This window comes from Puma concolor, chromosome D3 (assembly GCF_028749965.1).
Source record: "Puma concolor isolate L17-30 chromosome D3, mPumCon1.1.hap2, whole genome shotgun sequence".
Lineage (NCBI taxonomy): Eukaryota > Metazoa > Chordata > Mammalia > Carnivora > Felidae > Puma > Puma concolor.
In genome coordinates this window covers 27,119,558-27,138,062 of record NC_141678.1, presented here as the reverse complement: position 1 = coordinate 27,138,062, position 18,505 = coordinate 27,119,558, and the positions used below count along the sequence as shown (strand labels likewise).

Below are 18,505 nucleotides of genomic sequence, written 5' to 3'. Positions count from 1 at the left end.
TGAGTCCTATGGTAATTAGAGCTGAAGCATTAGGTTTTACTTTACATTTGTTTTTAGTTTCTTGTTTTTGTTTCTAAAGATCTTTAAGAGAGAAAGTGTGCGTGAGCGGGGGAGGGGCAGAGAGAGAGAGAGAGAGAGAGAGAGAGAGAGAGAATCCCAAGCAGACTGTGCATTGTCAACGAGGAGCCTGACACAGGGCTCGAACTCCCGAACCATGAGATCCTGACCTGAGCCCAAATCAAGATCTCCCCAACTGAAACTCTGTCCCCATTAGATACTAGCTCTCCATTCCTCCCCATCCCCCCAACCCCAGGCACCCACAATTCTACCTTCTGTCTCAATGAATTTGACTACTCTAGGTGCCTCCTAGATGGGAGATCATGCTCTATTTGTGTTTTTGTGACTGGCTTATTGCACTTTTTATAACGTCCTCAAGGCGCATCCGTGTTGTCACGCATTATCAGAATTTCCTTCCTTTTTAAAAGAATTTTTTTTTTACTAAAAAAAAATTTTTTTAAACATTGATTTATTTTTGAGAGAGAGGGAGAGAGAGAGAGAGAGTATGAGGAGGGGAGGGGCAGAGAGAGAGAGAGGGAGACACAGAATTTGAAACAGGCTCCAGGCTCCGTGCAGTCAGCATAGAGCGCAATGCGGGGCCTAAACCCGCAAACCGTGAGATCGTGACCTGAACTGAGGTCAGACGCCCAACCGACTGGGCCACTCAGGTGCCCCAGAATTTCCTTCCTTTTTAAGGCCGAATGATACTCCATTGTGTAGAGATACCATATTTTGTTTATTTCTAGACATTTGGGTTTCTTCTACCTTTTGGCTATTGTGAATAATGTTCCTCTGAACATTGGCGTGTCTTTCAGGGGTGGGATTGCTAGGTCATATGGTAGTTCTGTGTTCAGTTTTTGAGGATCTGCCCTGCTGTTTTCCACAGCCTCTGCGCCATTTTATATTCCCACAGTGGTGCACAAGGGTTCCAATTTTACCACATCTTCGCCAACACTGCTTGTATTCTGTTTTTTGCATTTTTTTTTTTTTTATCATAGCCATCCAAATGGTTGTGAACTGTCCTTTACGTCTGAGCATCATCAAAGCAGTTATTCTACTTAAGCGCATGTGGACTCTGGGTGGGGTCAGCGAGACTCCAGCTGCCCCACCCCCCCCTCCCCCAGGCAGGATGCTTCCTGCTCTGGCTTTATCTTCCTCATCTGTAAGGTGGGGGTCTTAGCAGGATCCGCTTCTGTGGTGAGACAGGATTCTTGTGCTGCTCATGATGACCTGGGCCAGCTGGACACTGGAGGTCTGGTTTGCCTGCTGACGTTGCAACTTTTTTGATCTTTCAAATGGCATAGGAGTCCCAGCGTTAGGGTTAGGGTTAGGGTTAGGGTGATGGCTTTCTCTTCCCTTAGGTTCTTTCCATAGGATACGTTTTTAGAAGCAAGGTTACAGAATCAAAAAAAAGTGCAGGGCACCTGGGTGGCCGACTTCAGCTCAGGTCATGATCTTACGGTTTGTGGGTTCGAGCCCTGCGTGGGGCTCTGTGCTGACGGCTCAGAGCCTGGAGCCTGCTTCAGATTCTGTGTCTCCCTCTCTCTCTGCCCCTCCCCTACTTGCTCGCGCACATGTGTGCACATACTCTCCGTCTCTCTCAAAAATAAATAAACATTAAAAAAATAAATGCATGCTTTTGGGGGGGGGTGATTATATTGGGGAAAAGCACTTGATTTGTATTCAGAAGATTTCAACCCTAGCTCTGCCCTTCCCTAGCATATGATCTGCCTCATTGTCAGGACTGTGTTTTCCTCATCTCTAGAATGGCGGTAATAATTTGACAAACAGAGGGTTGCTGAGAGTATTAAATGGGAGAAGGTAGTAGGTGCACAGAGTCACGTAGCGTGGTGCCTGACTCTTGACGGAGTCTCAAAAAATATTAGTTGAGAGTGAATATTGCCAAATTGCTTCTATCTGTTTCCTTGGTCCTGGGAGCAGATAAGCATATCAGTTTTCCCACAGCCATGCCTACACTGGATGCTGTTACTTTCTTCTCTCAGGGATGGTCTCCCTTCAAATGCTTTTTCTGCCCACTGGCTTGATATCCCCTCTGGCGTCAGGCCTGGGGATATAGCTGTGAACCGGACCTAGGACTCAGGTCCGGCAGTTGAGGGGAAGAAACAGAGGCAGTCACCACATGTGTGATCAAGTGCCAGGCAAGGTGGAAACACCGAGACTTTGATAGACTTTGGCGCCCTAGGGCGTCAGGGAAGGCTTCCTGGAAGAGGTGGCATTTTGGAGCTTAGGACTGAGGGATGAACAGGGAATGGCCAGGCAGTAGGAAATGGCAGTGTAGAGGCGTGGAGGCAAGGAAAAGCATAGCATGTCTTGTGACCTGTCCGGGGGCTCATTGTGCTGAAGTAAGGATGTGAGTGCGTGTGAGAGACAGACGGATGGACGGGGAGGAGGTGAAGGGGATCCGGATCCTGCCGGGTCGTGGGGAGGGAGTTTGACACGCGTGTGCTCTGAGCAAGGCGGGGTGATGTGATGGCACTCGCCTGTCATAGCCTCGTGCCACGGCTGCTGGACTAGATGGGAGGAGGCTCCGGCAGCCACGGGCGTGTCGGCCAGGAGGCGGATTTCAAATGTCCCTTCTTTTTGAATTCTCCCTGGCCATTAACCTCTTTATTGTCACTTGTCTAACTTTCTATGCACCTTGCTTATTTCCCATCTTCCTGATTGCCAGGGCTGTGGGGACAGGGCTTTCTCCACGTCTTACCGCTGTGTCCCTTGCACCTGGCCCAGAGCTCGGTACCCGGTAGGTGCTCAGTAGTGGTGTATTGGACGAAAGGAATGGATGAATGAATGAACGGATGAGCTGGGGCCGTTGCCATGGGGACGGAGAAGGGAAGATACATACGCTCTGGTGACACTGGACGTTCTGGGCGGACGCGGGCATGCCCTTGGTGCCCGGCGCAGGGCACCACGCAGGGCAGGTTTGCGGATTTGGGAGGCCAGGTCACATCCCGGAAGCCACTGGAAGGTGCGTGGACTGGCTCACACCCCTCACCAGACGGTGGCATTCCCGGGAAACGGCACCCAGAGACGGCTGAGTGAATGACGGGTGAGCTCCCAGATCGGATTCAAGGGTGCAATTACGAAAGCTCTGCAGCAGCTGTTAGAATGAATCCACGCCTCTGAAGCTGAGAGAAAAGCTGCCAAACTCTTTGGTTTTGAATGGAGGTGTTTCTCTTGCCTTCTCCCTGTGTGGTTCTCTCGGGAGGGGGCTGTGAGCGCCGTGGCTGTGCCCCCGGCACCGAGCCCAGTGCCTGGTTTGCAGAAGGAAGGTCAGAAGGATGGGTGCACAGATGCTCCGAGTGACTCCCGCCTCATTTCAGCAACTAATGGTCCTGGTGACTCAGTTCCCAGGAGAATGGGCTCCTTTGCATAAATTTGCAGGAAGTGGGCATTTCAACCTTTGCAGATCCATTCAGGGAGATCAAGCCCGTACACTGGGCAGGTTCAAAGGCACGGACTTGCCCGTTGCTACCCGCCCCCCCTGCCCCCCACCAATGCTTGAGGTCAGACGGACATGCTCTGGCCCCTGATCCGCGGTGGCCTCCTGACCTCCCAGATCAGCCTGGATTCATAGAGATGTGCCCAGAGGTGGCTCGCACTCTGTGCGCCTTCTGGTTTCAGGGAGCCCTTGTTCACTTGGCTTTGGCCATAATGCTAATAAATTTCAAAAGAACGAGCGGGGCCACACAACACACAGCAGCTGGCCTCTATGTGAGGGAGCTTCTGAAGTATGTTGGAAGAGACCACAGTGTCTTAAATTAAGCATGACATATGTGATGCATTTAAAGCGAGGTTTCAAAGCGTACGTTTCAGTCGGTTTCCTGGCATTTTGTACAACAGGTTAAGTGAAACCCTGAGAGTCACGTGTTTCTAGGTTTGGGAGAGACTTCAAAATGTTAGTTATTAAGCTGTCCTTGGCGGTGCTTAAAAAACGTCTTCCCCCCCACCCCGCCTTTGCTCACTGAGGTGGTAATTAATTCGTCGAATCGGTGGTGCAGCCATATTTACATACCAGGTATTTGCCAGGCATTTTAAATGGAAACTCGAGAGGAAGCCCAAGATGGGGAGATTGCAGATAACAGAGACACTGTTCCGGTTAAGAGGGTTACGGACCAAGAGTCTTTCTTCCCTTGTCTTCCCTGCGGTGTGGCCCGCGAGGTGGGTTCCAGGATCCCGGAGTAGGGCCACACGCGTGCGTGCGCCGTTGATCCTAATTTAGCAGCGGTGGCTGTTGGTGACTTCCTTCCCAGGAAAAGCTGTGCAGAGAAGCGTTCATCCCACGCTTGGGCAGATGAGCCGGTGACACGACCCGTGACCGCGTGGGGTGGATGTGGTCACAGCAGGTGTCTGACAGGCGCCTGTCCTAGGCAGTCGAGCTCCTCCCTGTGGTCCAGTGACACTCGAGGGGCTCTTGGGGAGGCAGGCAGCCTGAGCTTCCAGCGGGGCTCTTCACGGCTCTTCGGTTCCGTCACCCGGCAGCAACTGACGTGTGGTCAGACCTATGGTAGGTCTTGCCAGCGCTTGCCGGAGCCGGAGTAACTCCTCCTGTATCCTAGATTGCTTAGTGCCATGAAGCTCGTGGTACCTGTACTTACTCAGAATCTTAGAGGAGTGGGGAGCAGAAGAATATTCCTCATTCACCGACTTATTCATTCAGCCATTATTTTTGTACATACTCAGCAGTTATGTATTCAGTGCTACTATATGCCAAGCTGCTGTGCTAGCTACTGGGGATTCAGGGTGCCCTCTGGGGGCTTGCCATTGAACGGGAAAGACTGATACGACGTGAAGGCTCATGCAGTATTCAATATGCCCGTGTTACTGTGATGAGTCCTGCCGAGCACCTCTGGCGCTCCATGGACGTGTAAGAGGACTGTGCCAGGCTGGGGAGGTGGGGCAGAGAGGTCTGAGCTGTGTTCTGAGGGGTGGTCCTGTGTCTGTATGTGAGTGAGAAGGGCATCCCAGGAAGCAGGCACGGCAGGTGCAAACGTCCCGGGGTGCATTTCAGGACCTCCAACAGATGCAGTGTTCAAGTACTTCTGAGGCAGGAGAAACAGCTCCCAAATTAGCCAGCACCTTGGGTTCTCGGTGTCATCTCCCAGCCTGGGGACTCTTCCGGGATCACCCACCATTCCCATTTCCAAGCAGTTCGTACTCTTCCTGTGCTCCCACATCCCCCTGTATACACCATGGTGTTTATTACTCAGAGTTGTAAGTGCTTCTGTGTGTGTGTGTGTGTGTGTGTGTGTGTGTGCACGCGTGCGCGTGCGTGTGTGTGTTTCTTACACAAGACTGTGAGTTCCCTGAATGCAGGGGATTTTTCTTGTTGCTCCTTGTGCACATGGTAGGTGGTCAGTAAACACGTTAGCAGAGGAACAGGGCAGGGGGGCAGATTTTTATTGAGCTCCCGCTGTGGACTCAGCCCTCTTTATGCTACGGTATCGGGAAGCCGAAAGGAGCGTGTGTTTGACAAGCTGGAGAGCTCTGTGCCGTCTGTGCACATATTGCCGGAACTCTGGAACCGAGGCTGTGGTCCTGTGTCTCCCCAGACCTGCTGAAACCCAGCCCTGTGGGAACGAGCCTCCCTGCCCCCGTCCGCCTCTGCCATGGGAGTGTGCGGCCAGCCCCGTTCGCGATGAGACGTGACGCCGTTGACTTTCTCAGGCAGTCACACATCCCCAGCCGGCGCCTGCCAGCTCGGGTAAGTGGGGCCGGGGTGTCCAGGAGGTGGAGGGCGCCTGTGGGTTCTGCCGGGGAATTTTCTCTCCGTCCTTTGTGTTCTGTTACTGCCCCTTGTCTCATGTCCGGCTCACGTGTGTGTCCCAGGGCAGGGTTTCCAAGAGGTCACGTGGACTGGCCCTAAGGGAGACCAGTCCTGATTTTGGTCAGGACCCGACATGCTTAGAACTCTGCCCCCGGGGCCTTGGCAGACGGAACTCTGCCATTCTCCGATTCTCTGGTTCTCCCTATCTGTCCCTCTTCTGCTGCCTCTAACCCTGTCTAGACAGCGTTCTCCGGTTTGGGGAGAAGAAATCTGTTAGCACCATCGAGCGTGTAAGGAAGAGAAAATATCAAAATCTGTCTGCCTTTCTTTCCTGCAGGCTGCTGAGTGAGTCAGAGCCGGGGGCAGCAGAGTGGGGCCCCAGGAAGGGAAGCAGGAGGCTTGCGTTGAACTGAAATACCTTCTGCTTTTATTCCATCTAGATGGGGGCAAGCTGGGGGCAGTTTTGCAGGGAGACAGAACTCGGACATGAAAGTGGTGGGGGAGGGCGGGGGGCGGGGATGAAGAACAGTCACTTCAGAAACCAGAAAGGGGTGAGATATAATGTTCAAGGAGGCCCAGGTGAATGGGGTGAGGACTTGAGGTCAGGTTTCAGCTGTGTGATGTAGGCAAGTCAGGAGACCTCTCTGGGCCCTTGCTTTTCATCCCCATAATGGAGATGGTTATAGTCCCTGCTTCTCAGGGTTGTGCCAGGATCAATGAGAGAGGAGGGCTCCTGCCTTGAGAGAACCGCAAAGGCAAACCAGGAACGACAGCAGGTTGCGTGAAGAATGAAGTGACTTTTTGTTTTAAGGCATCTGGAAGGCTGTGGGGGGGAGGGAGGTGGAGGTAAGGGACAGTCTAGAGGGGTTGGGGGGCTGAGCCTGGGACCTCAGGGGCCACGAACGAACTTATGTGACCTCAGGGACTCCAGCTTTCGGTAGCTGTGTGAGCTGGGGCTGGTCACCTACCCTCTCTGAGCTTGGTGCTCAGCACAGAGTTGTGAGGAGGGTCAGCTGGGAGGTGGGAGAAGGGCTTGGGGGTAACAGGAGTGAGGGGATGTGAGGATGCTCTCAGCGGGGCTCTGGCTGGGAGTGTGCGGTGTGCGTTTGGGGTCTGACCTGAGTTTGAGTCCTGACTTCGCCCCTTACTCTCCAAGTGATCTCTGAGCTGGTTTCCTTATCTGTGTAGCAGAGATAATGACTTTTTACCTAAGAGCTGACCTTGAGATTAACCGAGGGGGGGAACCTCCTAGGGAATGTTGCCACCCTTTCCCCACCCTTCTTGGGCCTGGAACAAACTTTAGAAATGGCCCTTTAGTCCACCGACCTTGCCAAGAGTTCAGAGAGGTGGAAAGGCTGGCCTGGACTTGCCCGGTGAGGTCGGTGGAGAGTGGTTGTCCAGTACCCGGGGTGCTGGGCTCCTGGGCCCGTTCCCCCGGCCCCCTCTGCTTCGACACAGACACCGCCTGAGATTTATTTTATTTTATTTGTTTAATGTTTACTTATAATCCGAAGCAGGCTCCAGGCTCCGAGCTGTCAGCACAGAGCCCAACACGGGGCTCAAACCCACGAACAGTGAGCTCGTGTCCCGAGCCGAAGTTGGACGCCCAACCGCCTTGAGCCACCCAGGCGCCCAGACACGGACCGAGATTTAAATTTACTTTTTCCCCCCCTCCTTTTCTTTTTTACTTTCAGTGCTTGCTTCTCTAGTTTGGATGTTCTTAATCCCCATGGGCCCACAACCGTAGCCATGGCGACGCGGGTTGAGGTCGGCTCCATAGCTTCCCTGACGGGAGTGCCAGGCCTCGGCGAGATCGCCCAGGAGGAGACCCTGAAGCGGACGTACTTCCGCCAGGCCGGTGACACCCCCGGGCCACCCTCCCCGCTGCTCTTGGAAGGAAAAAGCCCCCTCAGGAGCCCGGCCCGCTTACTCCCGCTGCCCAGACTTGCCCCCAAACCCTTCTGCAGGGAGAAGGTCCTGGACGTGAACCCCCCCGTCCCATCCTTGGGGCCCGGCCCAACCAGCCCGTCTCCCTGTGGGCGCGCCCAGGACGTGGTGGCAAAGGACCTGGGCGAGAGGATGCCTGGCTTGGTGGGGCAGGAGGCGGGGAACGGGGAAGGCCTGAGGAGAAGCTCGTCTTCGTTCAGCAAGGCTGCCTTCCCGCGGCCCCGACCCAGCACCATGATTCTCTTTGAAACCACCAAAGCCGGCCCCATTCTGGGGAAGGGGGCTAATGAGGGGGCTCGGGAGGCCACCACGGGCGTGTCTCAGGAGCCCGCATTGGGCTCCCGGCCCGAGGTGGCCGCCAAGCCCGCCCTGCCCGCCCGAAAGCCTGCGACCCTTCCCCGACCGGCCTCCTTGTCGCAGGACACCAGGCCAGCTGCCCCCCAAGAAGAGAAAGGCCCAAACGAGCCTGTCTCAAAGGCCAGCGGTGTGGAGGACACGGGTGACCTCGCTCTGGAGCCCAGGCCTCTCCAGAGGAGAAGGCCTGTGTCGGCCATTTTCATCGAATGCATTCAGCCTCAGAAGCCAGGCCCAGGCGGGGCGGCCGCGGTGGGGAAAGCACCCCCCACCCCGCCTGAGAAGACATGGGTGAGGAGGCCCAGGCCCCTGTCCGTGGACCTCACGGCCCGGTTTGAGAGCAGAGAGGCCTTGCTGAAGAAGGCGGCCGATGAGGCCACTGCGGGTTCCACTGCCCAGTGTCGGGGGCCCGAGAGGTCCGACCCGGAGCCCAAAGTGGATGGGGAGTGTTTGGTCAAAGCAAACCTTCGCCTTTGTGACCCAGACTCAGACTTCCCAGAGGTAGCCAAGAAGCCCCGAGAACAGAAGGAGAGGGTGCTTTTTAAGCAGGCGGAGACAGGCAGCCTCAGAAGTGCTGGGGGCTCAGCCAGGGGCACCCCCACGGTTGACCAGCACCCCGGGGAGGAGAAAGTGAAGCTGCTCAGGGAGCCGGAGAAGGTGCCCCCGCCCCTCTCGCCCAGGCCGGGAAAAGACCAAGAATTTGCTGAGGTTAGGAGCAGAGCCGCCGACGGGGAAAGCCGGCTGGAGGGTGGATGGACCCTCAGGGGCAGCATCAAGAAGGGCATCAGCCTGTTTGGGGAAGAGAGCACTTTGGCTTTGGCTGCAGAATCGGAACCCCCACCGGCCACCCCTGAGCCCCCGTTGGCTGCCCCAGAGCGTGGGAAAGCGGTTGTGAGCGTCCAGGAGCGGATCAAAGGCTGGGCCGCTGAGAGCTCAGAGGCAAAGCCAGAGATCAGGAGAAAGCCCTTCCAGGCACGGCCGTTGTCGGCGGATCTGACCAAACCGTAAGTGGGAATGTTCCACGGGCTTCGCTCAGCCCCCGGCTGCCTCCGACAGCCTACCAGAGAGGCCCCTCAGGAAAGAGAAGCAGGCACCAGGCTCCGCACGAGGCACCTTGCAGCTCCCCCGCCCTTCTTTCTCGGTTTACCCACAGCCCCCCAGAGGAGGTGGCGTTGGCTTCCGTTTCTCAGATAAGGAGCTGAGGGGCAGAGAGGGAACACGGCTCCCCTCCGGGTTCACTGTGTACCAGCAGCTCCATTTCTTTGTCCTTTCCCCGCTTTACACGTCGCAGTGGGGAGACACCGTGCCCATTTCACAGATGCGGATAGGAGAGGGGAAGTGCCGTGAGGAAGTCTGGAGCCCTGTGTAATTCCAGTGCAGCCTGGGTCCGTCGCTAAGCTTGCCTTTCCAGAAGCCTGAGGATGTTTACTGTATAGCCTAAGCCTCCATGAGCGGCCCCCGAATAAAATCAGATGGGTCAAGATAGCTTGAGCAAGTCCCCTTCCCTCTTGAGCCTCGGTTTGTCTCTAAAACCGAAACCTTCCTTGAAGGATTATGCTGTGAATCGCTCTGCCCATGGGAGGCCATCACTACATTGTAGCTCCAAATGATATTATTAATCCTGTTAGTTAACGATGAGTTTCTAAGCTCAGCCAGGCCTCTGATATCTCTTGCTCTTTTGTTTTCCCACAAGTGGCTCCCCGGCTACAACAGGCGCGTTAAAGACATGCATGCCACTGGCATACTTTTGTGGGGAAGGAACTTCCAAGGGCCACCTCTGGGCAGACTGCCCTCCCAGCCCTGGGAACCAGGACAGCCGGCTGGGCTTGGGTTCGATCAGTGGCTCTCAGCATTTAAAATCATCTGGGAAAAAAAAAAAAAAAAATACCCGTGCCTGGCACTCCCCTGCCCCCATCCAGAGATTCTGATTCGGTTGATCTGGGGAGGGGCTCATAGCTTGGTTGTTTTTAAAAGCTTCCCAAGTGATTCTCACGTGCAGCCAGGCCCGAGCTGAGATACCAGAGCAAGAGGCACCCATGCAAGGGACCTCACACACCTTTTCCTGCATCCTCCCGGTGCCTTGGATTATTCTCATCTGACAGATGGGGAAACTGAGGCTCTGAGTTTGGAAACGACTCACCCATGGCCTCATGCCTCCTGGGTGGCGGACCCTGGATTGCAGAGTGGGGCGAGTTTAAGTGGCTTGTCTCTCTCCCCTCCCTGGTCTCTGTAGCCCTCAGCCCTGAATTCATCTTTAGGCATCCACCCCAGGGAGCTCTTCAGAGACGGGAGAATGCTAACACCAGAACACCCTTTCATTCTCTTCCCCTTGGCAAGTGGAGAAACTGAGGCCCAGAGAGGGACAATGACTTGGCCAAGGTTACCCAGAGAGCCAGAGACCTGCCCATGCCCCCACACATTCCACGTGGCCCCCCCCCCCCCACCCGCAGGTCCCGTGGCAGGTCTGTGGTGGGGCTGCTGTTGTGCCTGGGGTTGCTAACAACAACCATTAATTATCCCTCCTGGGGCATCTTTACTCTTCCTTAAACGCCCTCACATAGCTATTAGGGCCTTGGGTAGCCTCTTATCTGCCCTACAAAAGACGATGGGGAGGTGTTAATTATCCCCGTTTCATAGATGAAGAGACAGAGGCTCAGGTGAGGCCACAAGCACAACCCAAGCTCCTGCAGTGCGGAGGCAGTAGAGCTGGGACAGCACCTAGGTCTCTTCTTCCAAGCCTGGGGCTCCTGCTACCCCAGTGATGCTGTGTTTAAGGTAAACTCTCCCCACCGGGCCCTTCTCAGTTTGGCGGCTAGAGCGGCCACAGACACATCTTTTCTCAAAGCAAACCGGGTCGTGTTGCCTTGTTGATCTCCGTGCCGATTTCACCCCTGGGTTCCTGAGCTAGTTACGGGGCGTGGGCTGGAGGGAGTCCCAGCCCCTGGCCCCGTGCAAATAACTTGGATCTTCTGGTGCCAGGTTTTCAAGCCCAGCTTCAAGCAACGAAGTCCGATATGAGAAGTGTTCTGAGCTAAGTGGCGAGCTTCCTCAGGAACCCGGAGAAAAGGTGAGAGGCCTCTGTGTTTGGCACGTCTTGTTTTCTAGTGGGTGGCTTTACTTACTGGAAAAAGAGCTTTCAGGATCCACAAGACCCAGGAAACAATCAGAAGCCTCTCATGAAGAAGAAAACGTTTTTTTTGTTGTTTTTTTTTCTTGAATGCTGGGACTTTTTAAGTCCCTTTCGGGTTTGTGATTCTGCCCTCCTTAGTGTTAAATATTGTTTACAAATGTAATTGCCAGGTTTTATTTCGTTTCCTGTGCAAAGAGGAAGCGGAGCCTGGCTTTCTTATGTACGAATGCTTGCTTTTTTAAGAATTTAAAATTTAGATTAAACACTGTTAATTGGAACTCCCTCAGTTTCCCTCATTATGTCCCTGTTCCCTACCTCAGCTTGTCATCTAACAATAGCAGAAGGAGGGAAGCTAAATTGCGTAAAACTATTTTTATTTATTCTGTTTAATAAGAAAAAGCTTATGAAATAACTACTAGGTCTAACTGTTTTGTGGCTGATGCATCGTGCAGAGTTTTCATCGTTTTTTAAATGCTTATTTATTTTGGAGAGAGAGACAGAGAGACGGAGCACGGGCGGGGGAGGGGCAGAGAGAGAGAGAGAGACACAGAATCTGAAGCGGGCTCCAGGCTCCGAGCTGTCAGTACAGAGCCCGATGTGGGGCTCAAACTCACAAGCTGTGAGATCCTGACCTGAGCCAAAGTTGGATGCTTAACCAGCTGAGCCATCCAGAAGCCCCTAGTCCAGAATTTTTTATTTTTATTTTTACTTTTATTTTTATTTAAGTCATCTCTACCCAGCGTGGGGCTTGAACTCATGACCCCAAGATCGAGTTGCACGCTCCCCAGCCAGGGGCCCTCAGAATTTTCATCACTCCAAATGGAAACCCTTAGCCAGTCAGTCACTTCCCATCTCCCACCTGTGGCCGCTGGCAACCACGAATCTACTTTCTGTCCCTATAGACACTTGCCTATTCTGGACATTCCCTACAGATGGAATCACAAAACACATATCCTTTTGTCTGGCTTCTTTCATTTAGCATAATGTTTTCAAGGTTCCTCTGTGTTGGAGCATGAATCAGTACCCTGTCCCTTTTTAATGGCTGAATAATACCCCGTTGTACAAGTGGACCCCGATTTGTTTATCCATTCTTCTTCTGGTGGACATTTCGGTGATTTCCACCTTCTGTGAATAGTGCTGCTATGGATATAGGTGTACAAGTTTTTATTGGAACATCTGTTTTCCCTTCTTTTGGGGATCTATCCAGGAATGGGATTGGCTACTTTGATGGTTAAGTCGTTGTTTAACTTGTTTAAGTAGACTTATTTCTTATTTCATTTCATTTCATTTCATTTCATTTCATTTCATTTCATTTCATTTCATTTCATTTCATTGTATTTTAGAGAGACATAAAGTGCAAGCGAGGATGGGGCAGAGGGAGAGAGAGAGAGAGAGAGAGAGGGAGAGAGAATCTTAAACAGGCTCCACGCTTAGTGTGGAGCCCGACAAAGGGCTCGATCCCATGACCCTGAGATCATGACCTGAGCCGAAATCAAGAGTCAGACGCTCATCCGACTGAGCCACCCAGGAGCCCTGAAGTAGACTTACTTCTCGCAACAAAAAATGGTTAAGAAATGGCTAATTCACACACGCCTGTTATAAAATCGAACAGAACTGAGGTGTGTAAGAGGAAAAAATGACGTTCTCCTCATTCCTTTCTCCTGCTCTGACGCCCTTACTCACTGATGAACTTATAGCTCTTCTCCCTTGTTTATCTACGTGTATATACACATACACATGCGGTTGTTTAAAAAATGGAATCGTTTTAGAAATACACTGTCTGCAGTCTGCTTTTCTCCTGCCCACACAACAGTGTTTTGTGTGTTGTTAGAGATGACATCGGGACCCACCCCCTTCTGTGGAGTCAAGTGCCCTGTGGCATTTCATTGTCTGCATTAGGTCAAAGCTCACTTAGCCCGTGCCCTACAGATGGGCACCTAGGTTGTTTCTGTGTTGGTTTTGTTTCCTCAAGCGGTGCTCCCTGAGCCTTCTCATTGACGCCGACTTGGGCACCCGAGCCAAGAAAGAGTCTTGGCAGGAAATTGGCCAGATTAAAGGAAACGCGCATTTGAACATTTTTATGTTCTTGCCAACAGTTTCCAAGAGTGTCCATTTTCCCACATCCTCACCCTCACTGGGTGTGTTCGGTCTTTAACATTTTATGGCCTCTCACTGTTGTCATTTTATATATTTTTATTTTTTAAATAGTATTTTTTTGTGGGTTTTTTTTTTTTAAGCGTTTATTTACCTTTGAGACAGAGACAGAAAGAGCACCAGTGGGGGAGGGGCAGAGAGAGAGAGGGAGACACAGAACCCGAGGCAGGCTCCAGGCTGCAAGCTGTCAGCACAGAGCCCGACGTGGGGCTCGAACCTATGAACTATGAGATCGTGACCTGAGCCGAAGTCGGACGCTTAACCTACTGAGCCACCCAGGTGCCCCTGTTGTGATTTTAAAAGCAGCTGTGTTGATCACCTCACCTCTTCCTTTCCCTTTCAAAGTCCCTTAACGTCAGTTGCATTGTTTCTTTTCGTTTCTTTTTTTTTTTCAGCAAAAGGAAGGGCATGGTGTGGATAGAGCATCCGTCCTGAGAAGCTCCTGGAAGCCTGGAACGCTCCGAGAGAAGTCGAGGCAGACAGAGTGGAAGGACAGTCCTAACCAAGTCCCTGGCAACCATCGGGGTGAGAGCTCGGTGGGGGCTCTGAGCCCTTCTGACAGCACTCCAGAAGATGATGGAAGCTTCCAGACTGTGTGGGCCACGGTGTTTGAGCATCACGTGGAGAGACACACAGTGGCTGACCAGTCAGGACACCGTCCCTCGGCCACAGCCCCCAGAGATGTGACTGATGCCAGTGTCTCAGGGTTCAGACCCAGGCACGAGAGAAGCTCATGGCTGGGGAAGGACCTGCCTGAAAAGACAGCCCTCAAGAAACAGAGCTCCAGAAGGTTCGAAAATCCTGATGCAGAGAAATGGGGACAGACTGCCCTTTCAAATGGTGAACCCAGACAGTGTCACGTGCCCTTCCCGGAAGAATACCCTTTGGACGAGAAACACAATAAGAACCCCTTCCTCCAACGTGCTGAAAACCCTCCCTCATCCCAGAGGGTCGAGCCCAAGTATGACATGATGCACACAGTGGGCAAGTGTGCGCACAGTGAGGCCGTCTCCGTGGCGTTGGAGGAAAGAGCCATGACCCTGCGAAGTGGCAGGTCTCGGCTCTCACCAAAGGGGAGGCAGCAGGCCCGTGAGGTCACCCCTGCAGAGCCAGAGTACAGGCTGGAAGGTCAGGCGGGGTCCGTCCACAGGGCCAGTTTGATTTGGGAAGCTCAAGGGACTCATGAGGTCAGTGAGCCAAGGCCTGACTTCCGGGAGCCAAAGGACACGTTTGGGGGCAATTGCCTGTCACCCAAATGGACAGGGGGGGCGACCTTGAACTGGCATAAAGCCACCGTGGTGGCCAGTGAAGAGAAAGGCTCGGAACTGAGCCCCGGGGCCAACAGCGAGCGCTCAGCCAGGTCGTGCGGCTCCGAAGTCCCTTCTGGGAGGGCCATCCAGGTGGCTGTCTGGGAGGCTCCGCACGAGGGGCCCGCTGGGGCCAGAAACAAGTCAGGAGGCTGCAGCTCAGCGGGAGAAAGGGGTCCCCCCCGGGGGTGCCCTCTGGATCCTCTCTGTCTGGCTAAGGACGAGCCCTCTGACTTCCGAGCCCGGCCACATCCAGAAGCGCTTGTGCAGAGAGGGCCCCTCGCTGTGGCTTCCGGTGAGGGTGAACCCAGGCCAGCCCAGGCACCAGAGCCTGAAGTCAAGATGCGGAAGGCGGGTCCCGCGGACCAGAGATTCGAGAGGTGGCGACGGCGGACATTACCGCATGACGTGAAGTTTGAGGAGTTCAGCTTCCTGGCCCCAGAAAACACCTCGAAGGTGGAGCAGAGGCGAACAGACCGTTTGAGCCCCACCGTCAGTGCCTTAAGAAAACCCCAGCTCTCCCACAACAGGGTGGAGGCCCAGGAGGAGAACCCAAGTGCTTCACAGGACCAGACTCGCCCAGCGGTGAAGCAACGGTCCTCTCTGGAACCCAAGGCGACATTTTTTGCAGTGACATATCAGATTCCTGATACTCAAAAAGCAAAAAGTACTGTTAAGTCAGGGCCCGAAAACTTGACGGAACATTCTAGAAAACCAGCACCGCCTCCATCTCCTCATCCTCGAACACCTACCTTGGCTTCTCTTCACCATGAAGGGCCACTGGAGAGCAAGGGCAGTAAAAACTGGACTAAGGGCAGAGAGCACGACCACACAAGCTTTTCAAAGCCTCTGAAGCCAACAGACCGTCTGTCACCTCTTGGAGACAGGATTCTGGATCCTTCTGTTGAAAGAATCATGGATGCCGACGCCTCGTGGAGTCATCGGAGACCAGAAGATGGCACCGGTTTTCAGAACAGTTGGAAGGATTGTGGGACCAAGACGTCCCCCAGCGGCGCTCCCAAAACACCCCCGGCTTCCAAAAGTCACCCAGAAGCCAACGATCTCCTCGCCAGAAGGGGCACTGAGGGGGTCAGTGCAAGGGTCCCGGGTAAAATCAGAGATGGCTACAGATCCAGTGTTCTTGACATTGACGCCCTGATGGCAGAGTACAAGAAGCAGGAGGTGGAGGAACCCCTGGAGGGGGCACCCTCGGTGCCCAGCGGCTCGACTCAGGAGAGGCCAGGCCATCTAGGCAGGGTGGAACCAAGAAGGAGGAGCTGGAAGGAGAGGCCCGAAGCCGAGGGTCTCCAGAAACAAGCAGGTTTCACCGAAGCAAACCACAGTTCCGCTCCTGGCCCTGGCAAGCCGCGGGCAGAGACCCCGGGGGCAACCACAAACACCAAATCCAGCTCTCCACTGTGGGCTCTGCCAGTCTCAGCTCCTTCCGAAAAATATCCAGGGGTTTCTTCAGGCCCCACCGGTCCCAGGAGAAAAGACTCAGGAATCCCCGAGGATGACAGAAGGGCCTTTGCTAGTAAACATCAAGGTGCAAAGTATTCAAATTACCCAGCCGAGTCAAAGCCCCCAACCTGGGAGGATCTGGGCAGTGGGGCCAGCGTGTTGCCCAAGTCATCCCCCGCTCACCAGAAGAAAGGGACCCCGAGGAAATCCATCGGGACGGAAGAGGAGGCCAGTGTGTTCCAGTGGGGTGATCACCCTTATGACCGTGACAGGTCACAGCTGGATGTCAAGAGAGCCTATTCGGAGAAGGGTCCGCCTGCCAAAATCCGAGAGGGCCTGTCTGCCATGCAGGAAGCCAGAGAGAGGAGACGAGAGTGGCCCCAGGGGAGGTCCAGCCTCCCCGGAGACAGTTCTGAGGTCAAGGAGACCAAAATGGGGCTCTGTCGGCGAGAGTCGGGGACTCGAGACACTCAGAAGGTGAGTGGTCAGTTTTGTAAGGCGTTGATTAAACACATAGGCCGGGGGTGCTCAAAATCCCATGCGACATGGGCCAGGTGGGTCTGTACATGAGTGGCGGGGATTGTGGCAAATAGAGAGCTCAGTTCCGGCCAGTTCTTGACACGCGATGCCTCCATTTAGTCCACGGGGCCACCAGTTTGAAACGTCTGGCCTAGAATGTTGGTGACGATCGGTATCATTTATTGAGCACCCTCTGTCCGTTCCTGTGTGTTGTCATCAAGTTCATTATCGTGTCCTGCATATTCAGCATCATGCATGACATTTTGTGAGCATTCAGGGAATACTGGCTGTTTCAATGTTTAATTATTTATTTTGAGAGAGAGAGGGTGAGCAGAGTGGGGGACGGGCAGAAAGAGAGGGAGAGAGAATCCCAAGCGGGCTCCCAGTCATCAGCACAGTGCCCTACACAGGGCTTGATCTCACAAACCTTGGGATCGTGGCCTGAGGCGAAATCCAGAGTCAGATGCCTCCCCGACTGAGCCACCCAGGCGCCCCGAGTGAGTGAGCCATCTTAGGTGAGTCTCATGACAATCCCTCTTTTGTGGGACAGTTGGAGTTTCCACAGAGGCAGGCCTTTGCAAGCAGCTGTTTGAGGAGGTGATTCCCCTCTGGGATCCCCAGTGGAGAAGTGAGGCAGGTGTTAAAAGTGCCCCTGTGGGCATCTGAGGCTCATTCTCGTTGGAGCAGTAGCATAGATCACCCCTGAGTTGTCCTGTCCAAGAAGCAAGGAACCTGGCATATATATTTTCCATTTCCCTTCTGTCCTCACTGGGGGCTGTTTCTGGGACTCTCAGCATTCAGACTCTTCCATTCTGTCTGGTGCCATGCTCAGTGGTGGAGAGAAAACTCCCCACGCGGCAGGACCCCATTGCCATCAGCAGGTCCTTGAGCGCAGGGCTGGGCGCCCACAACGTCTGCTGCGGGTGCAATCGTCTTGTACCCTTGAAAAAGCCCAGGCTCAGAGAAGTTAAGTAACGTGTCTCAGGTCACACAGCACCAAGTGGCAAAGCTGGTATTTGAACCCAGGTCTGGCTCGATACCCAAGCTTTCACGTAGGCTACTCGGTGGTAAATGAGGAATCTTGAAGGTGGGGAAAAAATCTGAGGCATGGAGCCTGCCTTCGGGAAGCTTATGATCTCTGCGGGGAGATGGGACATGGTGACCCACGGCCAGGAAATGATCAGGCGCGGAGGTGAGGTGCTGGAGAAGAGGCCCAGGAAGGCATCCTGGAGGAGCTGCTGGCCGGAGCCCACGCTGGGGGGTGGTTATGAGTTTGGATAGGCTGGTTCGGGGGGTGAGGGCATTCGCGGCAGAAGCACAGCACGCGCAAAGGTTTGGAGGTGGGGACCAGACATAGCAAGCTCTGGGAGCAGTGCGGAACCTTGGTCTCTGCACTGTCACTCATATGCGGTGGCGTCAGCCGACTGGCACCCAAGTCCCACATCTGCCACCCGGACCGAGTGACGAAGGGCAAACCCTTTCACTGAGGCGCCCGAGCCTCAGTTTCCTCACCTGTAGAAAAGAGAGCAGAGGGTCCCGCCTGGGAAGGGATGTTGTAGACACGAAAAGAGTGGGATAGTGTCACCATCTCCCCGACACACGGGGTCGACCGGGGTTTTCCAGTTACCACGTTCAGACTCCTCTGTGCCGCTCACCAGCTGTGTGTAAAGCACACTCCTCCGCGGAGGTGACCGAAGTTTCTGCCCAGCAGCCCTGTTGGTCGAAATGGAGAGACCACGCCGGCTGGGCCCCCGGTGGGCGTGGGCACAGGACCGGCCCGTGGGTTGTGCG

General features: G+C 54.1%; 1 protein-coding gene across 3 annotated transcripts in view; it reads left to right on the top strand.

The window, feature by feature from the left end:
- KIAA1671 (KIAA1671 ortholog) overlaps positions 1-18,505 on the top strand; it is a 202,616-nt gene that overhangs the window by 48,645 nt on the left and 135,466 nt on the right. For 2 of the 3 annotated variants that reach the window (XM_086682205.1, XM_086682206.1), the window contains exons 2-5: positions 5,628-5,779; positions 7,537-9,147; positions 11,123-11,210; positions 13,823-16,672. In XM_086682205.1, the coding sequence (XP_086538331.1) occupies positions 7,592-9,147; positions 11,123-11,210; positions 13,823-16,672 (4,494 nt within the window). In that variant the 5' untranslated portion in view covers positions 5,628-5,779; positions 7,537-7,591. Of the gene's footprint in view, positions 1-5,627; positions 5,780-5,868; positions 6,133-7,536; positions 9,148-11,122; positions 11,211-13,822; positions 16,673-18,505 lie in introns of those variants that run through there. The other variant, XM_086682207.1, reaches the window with a different exon arrangement.